At 43.3% G+C, this 23,505-nt stretch overlaps 1 protein-coding gene across 4 annotated transcripts in view; it reads right to left on the bottom strand.

Annotated features, from left to right (window-relative positions):
• Positions 1-310: 310 nt before the first annotated feature.
• The window catches only part of LOC124412150, a 69,672-nt gene continuing 46,477 nt past the window's right edge, over positions 311-23,505 (bottom strand). For 3 of the 4 annotated variants that reach the window (XM_046891804.1, XM_046891807.1, XM_046891805.1), the window contains 6 exons: positions 20,805-20,868; positions 4,976-5,554; positions 3,263-4,885; positions 2,416-2,514; positions 590-2,047; positions 311-421 (listed from right to left, as the gene is read on the bottom strand). In XM_046891804.1, coding sequence (XP_046747760.1) covers positions 396-421; positions 590-2,047; positions 2,416-2,514; positions 3,263-4,885; positions 4,976-5,554; positions 20,805-20,868 — 3,849 coding nt within the window. In that variant the 3' untranslated portion in view covers positions 311-395. The remainder of the gene's footprint in view (positions 422-589; positions 2,048-2,415; positions 2,515-3,262; positions 4,886-4,975; positions 5,555-20,804; positions 20,869-23,505) is intronic. The other variant, XM_046891806.1, reaches the window with a different exon arrangement.

Raw genomic sequence — 23,505 nt, forward strand, 5'->3', positions numbered from 1 at the left:
GTTATGCCTCATCCTTCGATGATAATTCTATTCAATATTTTACTAACTATACACTACGAGTCTAAACCGTATAGTACGACACTTCCATGTAAATATCTCTACGACGTTACACATTATTATACTTATTAAATATTAAAGTTTGTCTTTTTTTCATGCTAAAGCTATATCGCGTCAATGATAATCTTATTGTCTTAAAAAAATTTTGTCCCAGAAGGTCATATTATATTATATATTTATAACATTTATTTCCGCTCTTCAACATCTTCATCCTCCCTCGTCCATCGTCACGTCTGTTAGTGTGTGGTTTTTGTTTTGTTTGTTTCTTACACCATTCGATAGTCCATACTTCTGACATCGACCAGCGCAGCAACGCCGATGCAGATGCTTGGTCGTCGTCACCCCTCGTCCAAGCATTCGCCGTCTGTGGGGGCGAATATTCGTAAGTCTTTTAAGAGCCTCTATACACGGTATGCTTCGTACACGCATATACCCTTAGGGATATATACGTGTACTCGACAGAACACATAAGGTTGAATTCGATCGATTTATATCAGCCGTTCAACGGATTTATTCAAATCGCTATACTAGCCATCCATGTGCCGGTACTTGTGCGCTGACATCTGTGCAAGTCCCAAGACGGCATACTGGCACTGCAGGCAATGGTAATGGGTCTGCTTTCCGGAGTGCTGACACTGTACAGCGCCGCAAGGTTGGCTGGGCGTAAATTTCTGGAAACCAGCTGCGGCGATGCTGTCCAACTTAGCGTGCTGTCTTCGATGAGCAACGACCTTGTTCGTGTCTGTGCAGACAAAGTCACACTTCAAACAATGAAAGTGCGACGCCTTGTTCTGCATCGATCCCAAAGAAGAGGTGTAGGCGCACTGGGGCCTGCCGCAAGGTACGTTTGCTCTGTATTGCTGAAAGTCACCCCCCATCAGAGTGTCGAGACGTTCGTGCCGCGCGGTGTGTTGGACAAACCTCGTCTTGTCGCAAAAAGAGTAACCGCAGTCTTGGCGCATGCAGTGAAAGTGAGTCTGGTGTTCGCGGTATCCGCAGTGCTGATAACGACAGTCCTCGTTAAATCTGAATCTCACGTAACCCTCCGGTACCGGCTCATCCTTCAGCATCCTCATCGAATGATGCAGCCTCTGTTTCTTGGCTTCCGGTGAATTACTATCAGGAGGAGACAAGGACCTCTTAACACCAAGGTTCAGGTTCGCCGCCAGCGAGGCTAATGGGTTCTCGTCTCTGGAAGGCGGTAAAAAGTTTCCGGGGGGCAGGCCCGGGGCAAACATAAGTCCCGGTGCACCGGCGTACATCCCGCCATGTTGGAGGAAGGGTGGCAATGCTTGGTTCATAAGTGCGAACTGTTGGTTCATCGCGGCCATGACCGCTGGACTAGGAAAGTGGAATCCGTGACTAAGATCAATCTCAAAGCCCTGAGAAATCGACGGCTGCTGAAGGGACTGCGTCTGATTCATCAGCTGAGACTGCGCTTGGCCATTTTCGTTGTGCATCATTTCTTCTTCGCGATTGTTTTCCCCTGGTTCACGTTTCACGCTGTTTCCGCTCACCACCGCCAACTGATCTATCCTCTGATTCATATTGCCACCGTCTCCTGACTTCGTCATGCTGCACTCCTTGGCCGACTGCTGGCTCATTGTCAGATTTTGTTGTATCTGCCTCTGCATGTTTTGAAAGTTTTGTACGTTCTGAGCAATCTGGGCATTTTGCGCCATAAATTCGTGCTTCTGCACTGACAACTGGGCGAGGTAATCGTGCTGCTGTTGATTCAGAATTGCGTCTCTCTGAAGTTGCGAGTTTTGACCGCTGCTTCCCACTTCATGTTGCTGTTGGCTCAAGATTGCCCCGGTCGAGTGTTTTGCGATGTGGGCCACCAGTCTGTCTAATTCTGAGAATGCTTGGTTGCACGCGTTGCAGTGATAGTGGTTTTTACGCTTCAGCTTACAGAACGGCCGGCTACAACTCTGCTCTGGTCCGTAAAGAGTATGGGGTGAAGAACTGGTGGATGGTATCGCTTGGGGTTCTGTAAACAAGAAAAAAATGTGGATATTAACGGGGTGTAGCTCTGTCGAGAATGACAAGAAGGCAAAAGTTGGTCACTGGCAGCTGCAATCACCACTTTGAGGTGTTTTTCTGTAGGTATATTTAGTTATTTCTGACCGAATGTCAAGTCAAATACATGAATCGTTGATCAATATAAATCGTCAAGGTGGCGAGATCAGCTGTATTACTGCACCTTGCATAGGCACATATGGTAATAATGCAAGGGAAGAAAACAAAGACAGAGACAAATATGTATATATATAAAGAGCGAAAAACATAGTATCTACTTTCGATAGTAACGGAAACGTATGTATACGGAGTTCTAAATGCAAAACGTCAGACACGAACCTTGATGCACGGAAGCTCGCATGGATAGCATGGCGCCCGGATGTGCCGTTTCGATCGGCGGTCCGCTGACCGGATAATAGGTGCCTGCCGCCCTCACCACTAGCAACAATCAACCAAACAACCAACACTTCAAATACCTCCCACTATAATACAACCACCACATGATATATGAGAAAGTAAAACGATAACAATTAAGCCCATTATACACTGTGTGCGATGGAATGTCGAAAAAATGAGGCAGATGGAGGATGCAAACAACAAGGAATGACAAAACTTGGTATTTGGTAGATGCCTTTTGATGATGAGCAATGGAAAATGAAGTGGTAAAAACGATTTTTGTTCACGAATTGATGAGATCAGGCGTAGGGTGTTAGCAATAGACAAAATGATTTAGCAATGACATAGGTATGCGCGATGATGAATGACTTGTGATAGTTTGCAAGTGTGGATTAATAAGATATTGTCTATTGGTAAGACGAGCGGAAAAAGAATTTGTGACGTTACAGTTCCTGGTTTTTCCTATTTCCCCCTCCATACCTTTATTCCTCGGCATCGTATAATGGGCTTCATTAAAAATACTGACATCTAAACCAGTGATCTGGTGTAGTAGGTATGCATAACTAGTTGATAACGGTGCGATATATCGTGCAATAGATGATGTACATGCTTTCTGATTTCGTGTGTACAATCCGTGAAGAAAAAGAAAAAAAAAAATACATGTTTTCATCGAGCCACTACTAAAATTGAAAATACAACTATACGTATTGAGAAAAAAAAACGTGTCTAATTTATAACTCAGAGCATAATAAACTATACCCTATATTCTCAAAAACGAGATTTCACTCACCCGTAGTCTTGCTCGAGTCAGGACTTGGTATCTCTCTCTCCTTGTCATCAGTTGTAATGATGGTCCTGCCGGTTTCCTCGGCAAAATTATCTTCCGGCTTGTCGATTAGCTCAGCAGGATTTTTCACCTGAATTCGCGGCTTAATATCTTGGCTAATCTCGCTAATTTCCGGTTCATTCGTACCCCCGTTACCCTGGCTTGAGCAATTACTGTGTTGTTTCTCGTGCAAAGCCATAGCCGAGTACCGTACGAAAGAATATCCGCAATTCGGTCTGGTGCAGTGAAAATGACGATTAACCCGGTTGCTGTGACACCCGTTGAGCTTACAGTCTATCATCTTGTCGAAGAATGAAAACCCCGGCAAAATGTCAACGTTATCGTGGAAGTCCTTGCTGTGCATAAGGAGCTGGTCAGGACGGTCCGTCGAAAAATGACAACGAGGCTGGGAGCAGTGATGATGCCTCGTTGCTCTAAGGGCGCAGGCAGCCTCGGGACAGCACTCCGAGTTGTAGGTTGAGAATCCTTCGGGTTCGCCGAGGCTGTTCGAGGGAGAGACGCTGCCCTCGCGTTCCTCGGTCGGGGTGTTCGGGGTCGACGACGGAGTCGGCTTTGGTAGTTTGAAGCTCGTGAATATCGCCTGAGGCGAGTCGTGAGTTTGGGTAGCCGGGTCGCCTCCGGACCATATTTCGATGACACGATTCTTCGGCGGCCTGCCCCTCTTTCGCCTGAACATCGCGTCGATGTTTGTCAGGTGGGTCAACGTGACGTCCGAGGACAGGGGGTGAGACGCGGAGGAAAGGTTCAGCTGTCTACTGTACTCGTGTATCTTGTAGTGCTGAAGCCTCCGGAAGGGCTTGTCCGTAGCGAGAATCACCTCGCGGCAATTGTCCCAGTTGCAGTGGTAGTGCTTCTCCTTATCCATATACGGACAGCCCTCCTCGCAGCCACCCTCTTCGAAGTACGCGTCGGTTATCCTCTCCTGAGTCTCGTGTTCCCTAAGGTGTTCCCTGACCTCTCTCGGGTCGCGCAGCGTCGCCCCGCAGCGGTCAAGGCCGCAGTGGTGATGATCTCGCCCCAGCTGACAAGGACAGTCAGCACTGGCTGGTGCCAAGTACGCTAGTTCCACGGGAGTTAGCTGCTGCTGCTGCTCGCCTGAGTAAGTCGGCGTTGTGGTGACAGTCGAGTTCCCCGTAGGCGGACCGGAAGCTGAGGAAGTCAGGTCCATTGCAAGGTCGCTCGCACTCTGGAAGGAGTCGTCCAAAGAGAAGTAAGACGGCGAGCCTCTCCCTTCGTTAGAACTTTCCCCGTTCAAACTGAGCGCGAGGCTCTGACTTCCGAGATCTTCCGGAGCCCAAGAACTCGGAGGCCGGATCCCGGTACTTCCCGCCTGCTTGTACTTCCGGTAGGCCAATTCCGAGTCGTGTCTTTCGTGCTTACGCTTGTGGGAAAACAGCTGACCTGACGAGTGGAGAACGTAGCTGCAGTGCGGTCTGATGCAGTGGATATGGTTGCAGACCCTGGAGAAGCGGCACTGGTCGAACGGGCAGGCTTCCGACTTCATGAACTTTTTGAACCCGTCGCGGGACAGTTGCTCGTCCTTGATGTGGTACGATTTGTGTTTCTCTGAAAAGATTATAAGATAAGCAAAATAAGTATCAGACCGCAAATTACCTGTATCGAAGGGTTTTTATTTTTTGTAACAGCGACTCTTACCCATGTCGGCCTTGTTCTTAAACGTGAATCGGCAGCCAGGTCGACGACAGTGGAAATGAGTTGTGCGCTGACCGGCGAAGGGACAGTACTCCGTGCCACAGCTTTCGGTGGCTCTGAAGCGTTGAAAACCTTCCTGGATGATAGCGGAGTCTTTCCGGTGATAATTAGCGTGCATCTGAACGTCCGAGGTTGATATGTAAACCTTGTCACAGTTCTCGTGGATGCAGTGGTAGTGGGTCTGCTTTCTGTTGTGGGGACAGGCACGTCCGGGGTGTCTTTCCGAGCAGTCGTCGGTCGGCGAATACCTCATAAACCCGTGCTGCAAGGATTCGTCCCTCTTTTTGTGCCACTTGAAGTGCCTTATCATTTCCTCCTTCTTCACGAATACTCTGCCACTGCAGTCGAGACAATGGAAATGCTCTCTGCAACCCAACTCCTTGCAATAAGAGTTACCGCATTCTTGGCCGGACGTATACCGACGGACGTATCGCGAGTAATCGATTATTGGCTGAGGAACTGGAGATTTCGTGCTGCCGATCAAGGGGTCCGCTACCGGGGACATACTTTGCCTCAAGAGTGCTGAAACAAGGCGCAGACGACATATTTCAAGAGGTGTATACAGATAGAAAAATACATAAGTAAATTGAGCAGTTGAAAGTTGAAAGTTTCATCATACTTTTGTGGAATGAAAATCTACGAAAGAGTCTTCCTGAAAATATATCTTCACGCATTATTTTGTAGACAAAAGAGGAAACGAGGAAACACATTCAAAATTTTCTCGTCGATTTTGGATTCCAGTATATTCTCAAACCAGTGAATGTTCGCAGGTTACCTTGAGTCAGTCAGGATATCTGTGATTTCTGAACTAAAGCGTTTGACTCCTCACAAAGAGCAATGGAATGTATAGTTATAACTACCATCTGGAGTAATTCCATTACAAGCAACCAACAGTTGTGTTTATGTGGAATGTAACAGATGCTATACGTATGTGATTCCCTAACCTTGAATATAAAAACGTGAATTGTTCAAAATAAGACGAATGTATTATAGACGAATACGTCAACCTTTAAGCGATTTTTCCAAAATTATAACTTTTTCATCAAGTCGACCGTGAAATTTACAGAAGCATTGAATTCATAAAATCAGAATTTATAAGGTTTTCAAGTATAACTGTTATCTTTTGAGTACAACCTTTGAGCAAATGAATCTAATGACAATACAAAACAAACTTAGTTTCAATCAGACTTTAATGCTCGAAAATTCATGATTGGAATGCTTCTTGACCCAGATAGATTATCGTGGATCACTTGGTATGCGGAGGGCTTACGGTTAAAACGAATCGCTATTTCGAATCACTGTATTTGTAGTTGAGCGGAGGTGTAGGCCAAGGAAGAATAATAGGAGAAGGAAAAACAAATCAGGCCAAACTTTTCACGCTGCAACGAACCCAGTTTCAAAGCTATTTTAATTGTCAGAGTCGAAAAATATAGAGTAAATATAGCTGGCTACCTAGTTAAATATAATCCAATCATTGTTCATTGTGCCTTCATTATACTCATAACCAAAGTTTCAAAGAACTTTTTGACTAGTGGGGCAGCCGGGTTTCTTTCACGAAATTACCTACATTTTTATCGTTCAAGAATTCATCGATTGACTTATTGAACATTTTTTTATTTCTGTAACTCCTTACAGCAGGGATATCTGAATTTGAGAGATCACTACGTTATCGACATTGAACGCACGAAGGTAATAAGTATGTTACCATCGATCGATCATCCGAGAATTACCATCAGACAGACGGTAACAGCAGCCAATAAAGTAGGGATTATTTCATCGACCGCAAGGAACACGAGTTTGTCGGTAAATAGCTTGCAGCAGGTCTGCATAGGAAGAAACGCGCATTAAGGTGCATAAAGGTGCATAAAGGTGCATATAACGCACGTAGCTACCTCCGCAAGATGCCAGTACGTACCGCTTGCATGTCTCGACAGTGCAGTGATACACATCGGAGGGGACAATTTCCGATACACATATCAAGAGTTATGAGCGGAGGGGACCCCGTTCGTCGACCCACGCCTCCAAGACACCGGGGCAGCGGGCTTGTTCCGTAGGTATAATATATCGAGGGTCCCGAAACTGGTTGTTAGGGCACCGCGAAATAAATGGAATAAGAGCGAGAGGGAAGCGGAGCAGAGTAAGAGCGGCGAGAATGCAGGATGGAAAAAAAATGGAAAAAGACGAATATGAGTCGAAGGTAATTGTAGGACCAGAAGAAAAAAGTGTATAGCACATATGGGCGATGGTACTTGAAATGAAAACCATCGCGATCCGTCCGTCCGTGAAAACGATGTTCGCGAATCGGTTCAGAGTAATTTCGCGACTCAGTTCGAACGAATTTTCGAATCGGGGGGTAATTCGACGATTCGTTTTATGGTATGAACTTACTGCTCGAAACGGTATTTGATCGGTTTACGCGAGCAAACGGTCATGACTGCCGATGTATACAAGTGCGCGTAAAAAGAGTTTCAAGTATAATATCTACCTTATACCTTCGGTGAAAGAATTTCGCGATAAAACACACGGGTCGACATTGAAACAAATGCCGGTCGCTTTCCGGCTAACAAGCTGTTTTTCTACCAATTTAGCCCCCTCCGGTTCCCGGTGTCTCCGCAAAACGCGATTAAAATGTCGCCTTGCGCGGGTTCGATCCGTAAAAGGGTTTTAAAAATAGTGCAAAAGATAGAGAGAAGAAAAAAAAGGTAGGGATGATGAAAAAGTTGCCGGTGTGCTGGAGAAAAAAGGGAAATAACAAGAGAAAGGGCTATCGCGTTCTGGGTGCCCGGCTAAGTACCCGCCAAGGTACAGGAACGCCGGACAATCTGAAGGAACCGAGATCCCAACACAGACGCATTGCACGCATCCACACCCCTTTCTGTTATAACAAATGAATCCCGATACGTCGCCTTGCGCGGTAAGAATTTCTCGTTTATGCGGAATCGCGGCTGCACCGCATGCAGGCGGACCCGTCGAAGTATCTGCAAGCAACTGCAGCAACAGCCGCGAACGGTCGCGAACTCGATTCCAGGAATTATTTGGCGCGGTTTGAATGCGTTCAGAAACGAGTTTAAAAATTGTCGAATATTTCTTCAGCTGCGGCGTCGTCCTGCCGGTCCTTCGTTCGTTTGCGCACAGCGCGCTGCGTACACGCATGCAGGGTATATCACTTGTATGCGAGATACATATATCCCCGCACATATGAGAGACTCCGATGTTCACTCGTTTTCGGTCCAGCGGTATAGATATAAGAGCAAGGCACGTCGCTCCGTTCAAAGCCTCGAAGAGAGAGAAAGAGAGAGAGAAGCGAAGCGCTGCATTATTGCGGAGCATTACTTTTCTCCGGCAGACGCATGGGACCTCCAAATATGCGAAGGGGGAATCATACTTATACACGAACGTACTTGCAGCCAAGGTGTATGCGTAACGCACCGTCCGAATCGGATCACCGTTTCTTCCTTTTTCACAATTTTCGCCATTCCCTGATGCACCTTATAGGTAGTTATATGTCGATATGTAACAGCAGCTTCGCCTTTTCTACGCTTATAATCTCTCTTATGACCCGAAAAAATTTCGCCCATATTTCACTCGGAGATACACGTTTCCACGGTCGATGTGTACATGCTCCGATTTCAAATATCTCCGGTATATTATACATGCCTACGAAACACGAACGACGTCTGCGCTACAGTCATGATTTATCAAATATCTAGATTCACATGTTATACCAGCTACGCCAACTTTCTCTACGCTCATATGGTCATTAATAATAATATCGACGCAATTGATCATAGAAATATGACAAATTCGAATGAACCTTCAAACCGCTCTATCAAACAAAAATATTTCAGAAAGTATAATGCTTTTCCACAGAGAAAGTTTAATCATTTCGTCACTTTCAATCGTTTAACATCACTGCAGTGAGCATTTCAATCGCACTCCATAAAATCTGCTCCATTAACCAGAAAAAGCATTGTCCAATTTACACCTTCCGTAAAAATCAACCAAGTATCGTATTTCGCTTGGCTGTATGTCAAACTGATATTGACGATAAAAAGAATTTTGTTACACATAGAAATTAATAAGAAATTGAAATTTAAAAAAAAAGAAAAAATAAAGAAACCCAAACGATTTGTCGACCAATTGACCGAGATGCGGGTTTTTTTCCAAGATCACACAACGCGATAATTGCAATGACTGGCGAAGGGATTTAAATCTGTTGAGAAGAACAAAGAGCGTTCGAATTATCGAGCAGGATTCCCGCCTCGCGGGCCGCGAGCGCAAGTTTCAATTATTATTCTTGAATGGAAAGAAGCGCGAAAGGGCCGGGCGCTGCACACCTGCGCATGTGATCACCGCCAGTGTTCGTATAGAGTGAAGTATACAGCGAATGTGGGTGCAATACGCCGAGCTCGTGGTGTTGAAGTACGCGGTCGGGTCGCCTCGAGGCGGTGCAGGGTGCAGTGGGGAGTCGGCTATACCCTGATGCACCTAATGTGATACCACCCACGTGCGGAAGAGCGGCTGCGCCGCGGCGACGGGACTTAATTTTAAATAAGAATACGAAAAACGTGATGCGGCTTAAAGGGCAAATCTTAAAAATATGAGAAACCCCGGGTCCCGTGATCCCCTCCGTGTTGCCCCCCATTTATCCCCCTCCTTTGATCCCCCCCTCCTCCCTCTCCGCAACTCTTTCTCCTCCTCCTCTTCCAGTTGTTCGCCCCACCCGCGCCCCTGCAGCAACAGCAGCAGCAGCAGCAGCGCTACGTGCCTCTTTCAACGAAACCCCTTTTATTCTAGGTTCTTAAAACTCGCGCAGCCGGGCGAAGGGGTTTAAAATTTTGAAAAAGCTGCTCTGAAAAGGCCCGTATTTCAAACGGGGTCTCTCTTTTTTATCATTTAATCCGTGGGCCCCCGGCTGAATAACCCTTTATAAAAAGTTCCTTACACGCAGGCCGTATGTGTGGTGCTCTACATATGTATAAAATCGACCCTGAGCATATAATGTATTTTAAGAACGTATATTTTCGATATAATATAATGTGTACTGCGCGTATGTATATGTATATGCCCCTGTATATAATCCGCGGCCCCGGGGCCAAGAGGGGCCTTTCAGTCTCAACGAGGACCCAAATACCGAAAAATCCCAACGGACTTTTTTTAATGATGCTTGTCACAATATTGTTTTCCGTACGATGTACTCCCGTCGATGCCGATGCTTGTTCCCAGCGATTTAATCTTTCTACGCGTGTATACCAGGGTTCTTGGTGAAGAGAAACGAGAACGAATTTTCGCTAATGATTTACAGTCAACTCGCTAGCCCATTCTCAAGGAAAAAATATGAAAATAAAATTAGCCCATTGGTTAACTTTTTATTTTCAGCGCGACGTGATACATAATTCTGAGTGATATATAGTAATGGTTTATAACGACGCGTGCAGGAAATTATTCCTAATCCTTTTAGGATGCATGCTATGGATTATTTAAATAATGGTCATCATCCATTTACAGGCACCATTGGCCTCGGTTATTACTACACTGTTTTCAACAAATCAATGGCATCAAACTATAAAGGATTAAAAAACACCTCAAAAAGAAACTTACAGCAATAATATTAGCTAGCTTATTATTCCGAACATTCTGCATGGTTCTAAACTGGTAGTTGTACCGCTTAGTGCGAAATATATTAATGCGCAGAAATATTGATATCTTTGCCGAAATTTATTCGATGTTTGATATATATGTATTTATTAAACTAGAGGTAATTTGTATGCGAAATGCTTGACACTCGTATTTTTGAAACAGGTCTTCCCCATCATTAGCGTTTCACACGTTTCTTTTGTTTCTCTTTTATCGTACGTCAAATTCTGCTGAATCCGGTTCAACCGCTCATTTCGTCTGAAATTTTTTTCCCTACATATGAAGCGATGAAATGATAAATTCGCAAAAAATATCGATAACCGTAGAATTCAACGAACGAGTAATCGCTCAAGTTTCGGCAAAGTCTTTCAATCATCGGGCTGCGAATTGATAGTTCTTTCATAAGTATGTAAGACGGCATGGAGGAAAAGTAATTCGTGCAATTGGTCGAAAATTCTATGAACTACTAAATCAAAGAACAAACCTTGACGTGCGAACGTTCATTGTCCGCACCTTCGAATCACATAACACATTTACGTCGGGATTTATGCACTTACCACATGGTTATGTGCAAGCAGATGTGTGTGAATACAATATGTATGTACCTACAACACGTGTGTGAAGTAGTCACACGAGATACTACCGCAAAATTAGATTTTCTAGTGCGGACAGGGTGAACTGCAAAGAGTGTGGGCATCGTCTGGTTACTAAACTATTCTCAGATCGGGAAGGGTACAGTTTGATTCTTATTGTCTCCAGCAGAGGAGCAGAACTGGTCGGTGTTATTTCCGTCAAAATTACGCGCGTTATGGCCCCCTTTTCTCATTTTCTCACTTTCTCATTTTCGCCTTTCTCTCCTATGCATCTCTTTTCGCAACGGCTCGTCGTCCTGCAGGGGCCGTTTATCACCTTTGACCAAGCGGCGAAGGCGCCAAAAATAAACGGAAATTCTTGGTAATTGTAACTTACGAGTTTGGAATACACGCTGCTGCAGTGACTGCCGCATAACCTGACATGAACAAGCCCGCAGCTCGCGTCCCACGACAAAGAAAATTCTAATTACCGTTGTTACCTCGAGCTCCGTAGATACGCTAGAGCTAAGACGACGAGCTTAACTCTAATCTTACAAGATCTATGAATGCGCCGATTTGTTGAGTCTGCTCCAAATTAACAGACTCACCTGTCATCGTGAGCTTTATCCTATACCATGCATTTGGCAATTGCCCCGTTACAGCGGTTACATTAGACACAAGGCGGTTCACCGATTCCTCAGCATGAACGAAAAAACGCGTACAAACTTTTCCGAATCGAATTGGTATACCGGTATAGACGAAAGATTCAACCGATCTTGTGATTTCGTGAAAGGATCAATCGAGTCGAGCCGCCTGCGCACGTCTTCAAACGAGGACGCAATTAGTACCCTAGTCGCTACTATATATCTAAAGGGGGGTGAATTGAGTCGGATAATGTCCAATGTTACCGATGCCGGCAAACGGTGGAAAAGGGGGTTCGATTATAGAATAACGGGGGACGATGCAGGACGCGGGAGTAGCGCGGCTTATACCCACAGGTATTGTGAAAATGTTGAACATTTTAATTGAGAAGTTTTCTAAATCGGCTCGGCAACCCTTCCGGCAACGGTGCCGAAATGTTTTCTATAGATTTTTCAACTACGCCGAATTAAAAACGTCCCCGCCGTTTCGTATGACGTGTAACGCGCCGCCGGGAGTCCGCAGGACGGCTCGTCACCCCTACGAAAGTCTGCTTAGCGAACGAACGAAAGCGACCCCCCCAGTGTCAGTTTTTACCAAGAGAGAGGGGGCCCAGTGTGTAACATTACCCGCACAAAACCGACCCCTCCCACCCCTTGAAAATAAACAGAATCGAACCCTTTCCTACGCGCATATAGGCAGCTACCTTCACTCTGCCAGCATTATATGCGTGCCTGCCGTATTACGTCGAACCCACTAGCGAGCCCCCACGCTTCTCTAAATTCAAATAAAGCCTGAAAGGAGAATTGCAATCGGATCTCTTTGTCCGGAGCTTAAACTTTTCAATTTTATTACGATCGGTGCCAATCCGGCTGCGCTCCACGGATCATCGGCGTTCTGTCAAAACAGAAATCTGATAACTCAATATGCCTCGCGAGATTTCCTGTATCTGTGTATCTATATGTATTATTTCGACGATATATTTCAAGTGAAAGGGTGGCTCCCTGCGGTGAAAATTTCGACAAACGATCGCAATATAACGATTCATCGCGATAGATAGTAAGGATTGGCCGTCGCCCCAAAATGGCGATCGATTGAAAATTTTCGTTTCTTCGCATTTCCATCGTACATATCGTGACGATCTTGCGTAAATCTGATGGAAATATGGAAACAGGGATATGGAAATCGATCGACTGAAACACCGCATAGAATTCGCACAAAAACTGTTCCTGCACCTGCGGCTTGAAATTTCGAATCTCACGTGTGACGTTGATACTAGGGTTAAAAATGTATAGAAAATTAGGAATTGAAACGAGCGTCGAGATGTATTTATAATAATTTCAGTTATACCCGAAGACTCGTGTGGAATAGTACAAGAGGTTTTATTCCGTCGGCTATTTTTCACCAGTCATTGGCAGGCCGGCCTGACGATTTCGAAAGACCAAACGGTCGACCGTACGAATTAAATTTAGAATATTTTTTAAATTTCTCCGATTCCGTTCGCATGATTTGGCAGCCAACGCCGCAAGTTTCAACTCTTACAAAACGATCTTACGATGCAAGGGGCTAAAACAATCGACGATCGTGAAGAACCTCGTCGCAACACGCTAATGCTTACGTTGTTTTTGTTAAGCACGGAAATATACTAGAACGCGGCAGGTTAAAAGCTGCCCTCTTCTTTCGCAGGCATTCGCATTCGCACTCGCCGACTCTCGCGCTTCTTCTCTTAGGTATACACACACGCACGCCTGCAGCTCTAACGTAGCTTTTACGCCTGCCGTAACGCCGCGTACGAACGTCGTAAAAAAGTGCAATAAAGAGAGAGAAAGAGAGAAAGAGAGACCGAGAGGGAGGCAATGAGAAAGAAGAAAGAAGAAGAAATAAACCAAAAGTCATCAGCTTTAATTTTACCTCTACGTCTCCTTCTCCCTTCCTCATTATTATTATTAGTATTATTATTATTATCATTATTATTAATAATAATCTTTTTTCGTTTCATTTCTACATGTTATATTTTTTTTTTATCATCATTATATTTTCATCCCACATTATGTATCTTTTTACTTAACTCTCCGTCTGTCTCTCGAGCTTTCTTCTCTCTTTATCCTCCCGCCTGGGCCTCCCTCTCCCTCTCCCTCTCCCGCTTCCTTCCTATAAAGACAGTGCCCTTAACGACGAACGACGCACGTCGCTCATCTTTCGCCGTCTTTTATGAAAATAGTCAGCCGGATGTCGTTTAGGCAGACGTGAAGTTAAAATATTCATATATTTTTGGACAAAGTTTCGGTCATCTTTTATTCTCCTTCGATTTACGTATAGACGGTACCACGTACGTGTATAGATTTGTAACATTTAACAGCAACAATTATTTTCCACCGGTTACGGGTATCAAAAAATCTCAATTCAGTTTTCCTTACTCGAGGATAATCAATCCTCTGAAATAAAAAAAATTATACTCAAGAAAGTGATTGACGGAGTGACTTTCGCATAATATCATTTGCATCGAAATATGATCCAAGCTAAAATCTAATGGCTGGAAACTTTCAGCGATTGCTGATTGGTCTGTAAGGCGAGAGCTCTTACATGTGCCGAAAAATTGCGACGACTCACGGCGAATGGCTGTCGAGAATATATCTACATAATAACAATTAACGTAACCGATAGTTCAGACTCGGTCATATCTTTCTTCTCCATGCAAGCGATTTCGCGGATGGTATATATATATATATATATATATATATATAATGCATAGATTTATATAGACGCAGCGCGAGACGTGTGTGCTATGTACGATTCTCCTTTTCTCAATTTCTCCCTCTCCCCCTCTCTCTCTCTCTCTCTCTCTCTCTTTTTTACTCTCCCAGTGTCTATTCGCCACTTCTACAACGAGTACCACTCGTCGAATCAGTCGAATTCCCAGTTTCGAGGACAGGCACGCGATTGCCAATTGTTTCCCGAAGCGAACCAATCCGGGCCAAGCGGCCAACTGCGACGCTAGCTTCTCCACGTCATACACGAAACGCCTGTAACTATACAGGCACGTATACAACACGCGCATATTCGCGCTAGCGAGCTAGAGATGTTCGCAACATTTCGCAAGTCGACACCGCCCAGCTCACGGCTCAGCTAAGCTAAGCTAAGCTAAGCTAATCGTAAGCTGTATAGAATCGGAGCCCACTGAACTCGATTTAGCCCCCCTTCCCACCCCCCGAATGTTACAAAACGTTACATTAATTCCAACCCCGCCCCTATGTGTACACACCTAATGCAGCTAACAACCTTTACCCGCAAACATATAGAAACAATTTTCACAGTCGTGTAAAGTTCGATTCTTCAACTGCAAATCGAAGCAATGGGTTCCACGAAAATCAAATTCATCTTTTGAAGGTAAAACGGTGTCAATTATCACATCGAAACACAAAGTAGTTTAGAAATATTTAATCAACTTATAAGTGAGGAAAGAAGGTGCATCGATAAGGTTCTCAAAATTATTGTTTTTAGACAATTCTATTACAGTTTGAATAGCTTCACGTTACATCTATTATTACTGATCGAACAGTTGTAATTTCTTAGGAACTCAAACTTCTGTCGAAACGGTAAATAAAGTCTGAAATTCTGAGGAAATTACATTTGTCGATAGTTCGAATAGATAAAATAAGAGTACACTGATAAATTTCTGCTGAAACTTGGCGTTTCGTATAAAAATTTACTTCAGGTAGACGTCTTGCAATGAACGCTGTCGCATCTCAATTCGCGGATTCGGTCTGCATAGTATAACAGATGTAAGACTGCGCTATAGCGATCACCGAACCAATTACTGCTAAGATCTCGCAATCATTCTGTTGCCCTCCCCGTTGGAAATCGATGTCAATCTATCTTTGAGTCTAGTGTGACTTTCAAACGTGCGAAACGCGTCGCGACGGTCGATTCAAGACGTCTTGGTACCTACTATGCGCTCGAAAGGGCGATCCATCAAACGACTCACCGTTTTGCTTGCCGTTCGTTACACTTGGCTGCTGTAATTATCTATTCGCCAAATATTTGTCGCCTAGTTTTCGACATCACCCGCAATCAGGATTGTACCGTGCTAGAATTCAATTTATCACCGCAATAATACTCATGGTTTCGCCAAACAGACCAATTTGGTTGATGTTGTGAAGAGAATAAGTAATTGAGAAAGCGACTACGTTACTCTGCAAATCTCGTTAAATCAATCAGTCTATAAATTATTATTATTATTGAAAATATGGTGTGTTTTTGTGGTCCTCTTTTCCAGAGTACAAATTAGGGTTTACATGCTGAAAATCTCAATCGTGAGCAAGTTTGAGCTGCTAGAAAGTCAAAAGATTAAACGGAGTAATCAGCTGAAAATTTCCAACATCAAACGATATCTGATCTAATATCATGGAATCGCAATTATACAAAAAACACATAAATAAATCTAACAGCAAGTAGGACAGAAGTGGAATAAGAGACTATGAGCGACGGAGGCGGTTGGTATTTGAGAAACTGGTATTAAAGATAGTCTTAATTAACAGGATGTTATACAGAATGTGGTAGACGTCGATTCTGCATATAGTGCAACTCCCAAGGCTGTAGATGCCTGCGAGTATTATGCACGTGGTTTTAACAACGAGACACACCTGCGGACTAATTATTCGACATTTTCACCGACTGGCAAATAATCATCGCATGCAATGTGCAACACCGAAGAAGATAAGAAAAACCGTACAAAGTGTCAAGGTCCGTGCATGTATAGGTGCACCGACAACTGGCGCGACTCCATGCGTGTACTGTTTCAGCCTAGATCGAATTCAGCACGAGTGCAAGCTTAATTTCTTTCAAAAGGCGTCCGCTAAGCAGAAATAATCATTTAACGGTTTACTGCTGATAAAAAATGAATTCTCATTTCATTTTGACCTTCGTAGAGCAATTATTGTTGAAACTTGTCAAGCTTGATTTCGTATATCGAAACAAATTTGGTACACAGCGATTTAGATTATTAAAAAATTTCAAGTTTCCACGTGTTTACTGGAACAATATTCTGTCGTTTCTTCAATAAAAATTCTATTCGCCAATATCTAACAACGCGAATTTTGACTGTGTTTCCGGGACACCAGAAAGTGAGTAAAAATTAAGGCAGGCTTTGCATTTAGTGCTACGTATCACTAGGTGTTCGGTAATACATACGACCTACGTGAGTGTATGAGTGCAGTGTGTTTTTAAGCACGCTTTATTTGTGTGACGAAGCTGGGTGTATAGCGGCTGTTTACGCATTCAATTTATCAAAAATTGCTACACACAATTGGATTATTCGAATTTAAACAACGCAACTACTCCAAACAATAATCAAAGTACCTTCAGTTTTGCTCCTCCATTTTTAGAGCGGTACAATATACATATATACATATATATATACATATATATATATATATACGCGTATACAGTGTATACAAGTAATACCATTAAAAACAAAATCGTTCGACGACCAATCGTGAGTGAGCTGGAACAAATTTCACGGTTCATTTGAAACTTTTAAACGGTTTACACGTGCCGAGGCACATAAACGGGGTTGAAACTTTTCAAATTAACGGCTAAATAAGTATTTGACTGTTCGATAACGGCGCGTCTACATGTTAGAAATTTATATCCTTTCGCCATTTTATCAAGTTTTTTAATTGCTGCCAATTTTATTCATTTCAATAATAAATGTATGTGTATTGTGCAATTTGGTTTGCCTGCTTGTCGATACCGTAGTCAATGTATACGCGGGTGATTACACGACATTCGTGTACATTAAGCTGTTACAAACTAGTCGAAACTGAATGTGGATAACTTCACCTCACGATCACGCAGACACTCAAGTGCTAGGGTAGAGCGTAGTTTTGACCAAAGATGTACAATAAATAAAACAAACATTCCGATATAAAACAATAACGAACGATCGAACCGGATTGAAGAAACGAAAGTGAGAAGCAAAAAATCTGTATTTCATTTTCGGTTCGATCAAGGCTCGGGACGTATTTCTATAATATCTGCAGTTAACTGGATAAAAAGCTCGACTCTTGTTAGGTGGGTAAGGCTAACACGCGAGAGAAAAAGACGGAGTGAATTCGAACAAAACAGGATTTAAAATTTAATATTTTAAATTTATCGAAGAGCGACTCCTGCCACCGACTCTAACAAACACACTCACACACACACACAGCTTAGCCTACACCTGCACAGCTTACATGCACTCTGATCCAGAAGTCCCGGTAAAGTTCGTTGGCTGAGTGAGAGGAGAGAAGAGGAGAGGAGAGGAGAGGAGAGGAGGGCCGGCAGCCGTCGGCCTAATTTATCGTTATTCAACTTTTTATTAATTTAGGCCATTCCGACGCCGGTCCAGGCGAAACAACCAAAAAGAACGACACTCGGACTCTGGTACAATAAAACTGGTACACTTCGAAGACGGAATGCAGTCCCTAACTTTTAATGCCTATTATTCCGTTCAGATTCCTCCCCTCGAAGCCCTCCCCCCCACCTTCTCATAAGTTTCTTCATCTTGTTATATGGAGCTATAATATACCAGCTAGGGTTGCGAGCCTCTGATCAATTTCTGTGCATACCAGATTTCAGAATTTCAAATGTCCGACATCTTCAAGATTTGAACAATTTCAAACTACTTCAAATCACATTGAAAGATGATGAGATGCATGCATTTCAATGAGCAAAGTTTTCGTCCAACTACCAAAGGTTGATATGAGGAACTTTAGAAATCAATTTCGTTACCCACCAGCGTCGAAAGTAGGATCATTTCCCTTCACATGGTATATGGTTAACCTTTGAGCTACATCGGTGCGTCGAAAAGCCGCGATGTTTGAACTCGCGTCGGTGGAGTGTTCGCGTTATATATAAAGACGATTCGCGAGTATGAGGCGAAGTTTGAATCCACACCTTGCAGTCCGCAACCCGTGAGGGGCTCTCCGTGAGGTATCGTATATCAGAAGCGGGCTGAGACCCGCACGATCAGATGATCGAGGCAAGAAAAGACGAAAGAAAGGCGAGGGTTAGGAGAAACGAAGTAAATTCGCATCGCGTGTGAGTACGCGAAGGACGAGGAGAGCGATGAGGGTAGGTGGATGCGCGTAATTAGAGGATGAAAAAAGGACGCGATAGATTTGCCGAGGGGAGGGAAACGCGGAGATGAACAAGGAGAAGGAGGACGAGGACGAGGACGACGACGACGAAAAGACAAGACGTGTACGCGTCCGTCGAGCCTGTCTATAGGATTATTTTTGAATAGGAGGGTAGAGACGAGGCACAAGGTTCATTGTGAGAAGAGGCGAGATATTACAAGGTATAGTAGGCAGTTTGGTATAGAAACGAGGAGCGATGAAACGGCCGTCGTTGGTAATTCCGTTTAAGAGAAGCAATATTCCTCCAAAGAGAGACAGATAGAATACGTTAAAGCAGTAGCAAGCAACTACTCTAATTGGCCACTTTGTCCATTTATTCGATTTATTTAAATTATGGGACAATTGACAGAAGCATTCTATTTTTTAAATCTCCCCGGCCAGTCGCTGATTGGTCCCGATTGGCGTGAGACTGACCAGAGGACTCACAGATTCCCCAGTTGGATTCCCCATGGGCTTAATCAGCTCTGATTGCTGCCCGCCATACTATATCATATAATTTTTTTCTACTCTCTCTCTCTCTCTCTCTCCGTCCCTCTCGCGCTTCTGAACAATTTATCCCTTCGACACCCTCAGAATGTGGGAATATTGTTAGCCGTTCTTACGTGACACGCATCGCATCTACCGCCACGATCAACCCTCCGCCGATTGTTCGTAATGCAATATGAATTCACAACTTATGCATGGTGTCGATTTGCAGGATAAGAAATATGAGAAGACATCGTTATTTACCGATTACCACCAACCGATACGGACAGTGTAAACGAATTGGAATTTTTTAGCTACACGACCGGATTTTCGTACGTTTCAAAGCTGTTTACAATCGTCGCGATCTCCGACGCTTCGGAAAAGAATTAGATTTTGGTAAAAACGGTTGATACCGCGAAGAAAAATATGCGATAGTAAATTTTTTCACTTCGATAATAGTTAAGGGTTGTTTTTTGAAGTTTGAAGATTTCGAATGATGGATTTAGTACCTAACGCTAGAAAAGTCGAGTAGCTTCGATATGGCCATGCCCGATCACTTGTCAAAGTCTTTAATTGTATCTTCAACCACTATTAATTACATACTGATCAGATAAACAAACCACAAAAATAATGTCCGCGGGTAGAAGTGTCTTGACTATTCATTTTCATTGTTTAATATTAACCATTACCGCAATCGTGTGTATAAATGAATGAAACTGATTTCTTGCGAAGACAAGTAAGACCGCATTCCCTGTAAATTGAATGAAATTTTCCTCCATTGTTGTTACATTTGATTCAACGCCGTTCCCAAAAAAAACATGTCGTCATGCGTCTAGAGTTATCCCGGGCGTGAACGTGTCCTCCTCTCTATGCCTACATAGAATGTATTTTTTTCCTTCTTTCAATTTTATTTTTATGAATTCGAATTATCCCGCCCCCTTCATCCCATTTCCTTGATAATTCCCATAATGCTGTGGGCGGATATTCCAATAAAGGGGGGACACCCTTTGAAAACGGTGGAAGCTGGGAGACCGCGTCGAGCTGCGAGTTTGTTGTAGGAAGGCGTCGCGTCGGCGACGCCGTCGACCAACACACACACTCAAATACACAAACACAAACACGCATATATAGAATAAAGTGTAACTTGCGTTGGGCAGAAACTGTTGGTATACATGTAGCCACAGCAAACGGGGAGAAAGTTCGATGGAAATATACTTACTTAAATTTCATTTAAATCTGATTTAAATCTTAATTCTATAAAAAGGAAATAGAGAGACTCACCGGAAACCTTGGGGTCAGCTGCCTCGACTGTCATTGCCGCCAGGCTGGCTATTGTGGGGGGAACCTGAAAGAACCGAGGAAGTAACATCATGTACATAAACCGTATACGAGTGAATGTGTCTTTATATATGTATACATCCATATGTGAACGGTGTGTTGTGCTATAAGGAACACACATGAAAATCACGTCGAGATATCGAAGGAGTCGTACGTTTGTCACTTGTAGGTACGTATCGCGGTGACAGCATGCGCGTTGCGTAGGTTAATACACATGTGTGTGTGTGTTTGTTTGTGTGTGCGCAGCGCATACAAATCGCGACATATCACAGGGATGTCCCTCGAACGGTGTATGACTCAAGAAAAAAAATGTCATCACCCACCCGAGTTACCGTGAATTGCCCTGAAATTTGAACACGCGTTTATTTCTGCACAAGTGTAAAGATATATGTGTATTTATATGTATATATCATATCATATACACGGTGGCACGGATATATAGGTGTGTGTGTATATATTTTCTCATTTCCTCAAAGCAGAATGATTATCAAGAGGGCTCAAGATTAACGACCTTCCCCGCCGGACAATGGCTTCGAATTTCAAATGATTTCCGTCCGGCGTAATAATTCTGATTAATTTAAAAATAGGGAACAATTAGAATTTATATGCTAATGACAAGCGCGCTGCGCAACGCGGTTGGGCTTCGAAGTGTCGACGACGTCGCTTGTTGCGCTGGTAACCATCTTCAAAACAATGAGAATCGGACGAAAGAAAAAGCCAAGAAATTAAAAACAACAACAAATCAAACAAAATTAAAATAACGCGCTGTGGTGGAATAAAACAAACACCAAGTATATTTGAACAAACAATAGAAAAACAAAAGAAAAAAAAACTAACCCAAGGTGTATTATATATGTATATGCGAGAACGAAGACGGAAGCCCCACTGGGATTCAAATTATTCGAATCCTGTACGATTTCCGAAGCCTTACTCACGGAGTCCAAGACGTTGAATTTAAAGTGGTTGCCACATCGTAACCTAATCGAGCCACTGCACCTTACATATGTATACCCGATATACGTATAAATATGTATTATACGGTAGGTACAAACCACCGGTTACATTTCGTATATCTCGCACAATTAAAAAACAGTCTCTCAAAATTTCTTTTCACCAATCCCCGAATTACGCGGATGAAAGTGAAATAGTGTGATTATTACAGAAATAAAATGAAATCCAGCGTCATCGTCGTTAATACGATTAAAATAAAATTGTAATAAGAAAACCTGCGTTTTTAATAAGCTAAAAAAAAAAAAAAGAATCGCAAATACGAAACCCGCTAGGTTTCCAAAATTCTTGCCTCAAATCCACGCCAACTAAAGAAGTGAATATTCAAAACTACGTTCGTAGCGTACAAAAAACAAGATATCCAACGAACATTAACCTTCCTTCCAAAAAGGTGCAAGATTTAATGGACCGTGCGCGCTCCGATTTGCACCGACGCGATTTCGTTCTGAAAAAGTTATGAATGAAGCCTCGTTAATCTGGAGATGCTAAAGGGATCGGGTCCAGTGTTCATCGCGTGACTGTAATTACGGTTCCCCACATACTGGATATAAAGAGCAGACAACGTACATACCAAGCGAATTCACGTATATACAAAGCACGATGCGCCGTTACAATAAATTGTACGCCTAAAAAAAAATAAATAAATAAATAAATAAACAAGGAGAAAAATCTCAGAGCTAGTTTGTAAACGTACAATTATTACATAAGTGTAATTTTTATCCCGTATAACGTGAACCTGCATTGTTCGGAGTTTATCAGAGAATTAACATCGGCCTCATGTATTATATGTTACATATTTATATATATATATATGTGTATGCGTATGACGTGTATATATGTATATATACCTGCGATACCGACCAACCCTCTAGATGCGGGCTGCATTTGATATTATAGATTTAATGCAAGAGCAAAAGTATCGCCATCCCCGTTTCACCCTCATCCCACTCTCTCTCTCTCTCTACCTCGGCGCAAACACACACACACACACACATGCAGTGATTGTGTGAGGACACAGGTATAATGGTGAATAGGCGAAGTTGGGTTTGCGTGTGTGTGTGTGTGTGTGGCCGGTGGGCCGCGGCGAGGAGCGAGGAGTGAGGGGATGGTGAAGTACATGAGAAAACAATAGAGCTGATTTGCAAACAATAGAATAACGTTAAGAGTCAAGTATTATACGCCGTTGTTACTTCTTGTGCCATAACGCGGGAGAGCATATGCCCATTAATATTCAAAGGCAAAATAATGTAAACGTCACGAAAAAATTGGAGAATAATTTAAATTTTCTCCATACTCTACGTATTCCTCTCTTCTACACGCGTGTACACACACACGCACACACACATACACACAATGTACGCATATACAGTGTATCGCAATGTTGTACATCAGTACGGTTCATTTCCAGTACCCTCTTACATGTATGTAGATACACGCGAAGAAGCAGAAGAAGAAGAAGAAGAAGAAGAAGAAGAAGAAGAAGAAGAAGAAGAAGAAGAAGAAGACTCACCAACGACGCCGATGTTTCGCTCTTCGTGAAACTAAAACGCGATTTCCGCTGCCTTTAATAGTCATTCATGCTCCTGGTTCTCGCGCCGGTTTACTACCGGTGGCAAAAGTTACGAAACAATTAACA

Source organism: Diprion similis, chromosome 11 (genome assembly GCF_021155765.1).
Source record: "Diprion similis isolate iyDipSimi1 chromosome 11, iyDipSimi1.1, whole genome shotgun sequence".
Lineage (NCBI taxonomy): Eukaryota > Metazoa > Arthropoda > Insecta > Hymenoptera > Diprionidae > Diprion > Diprion similis.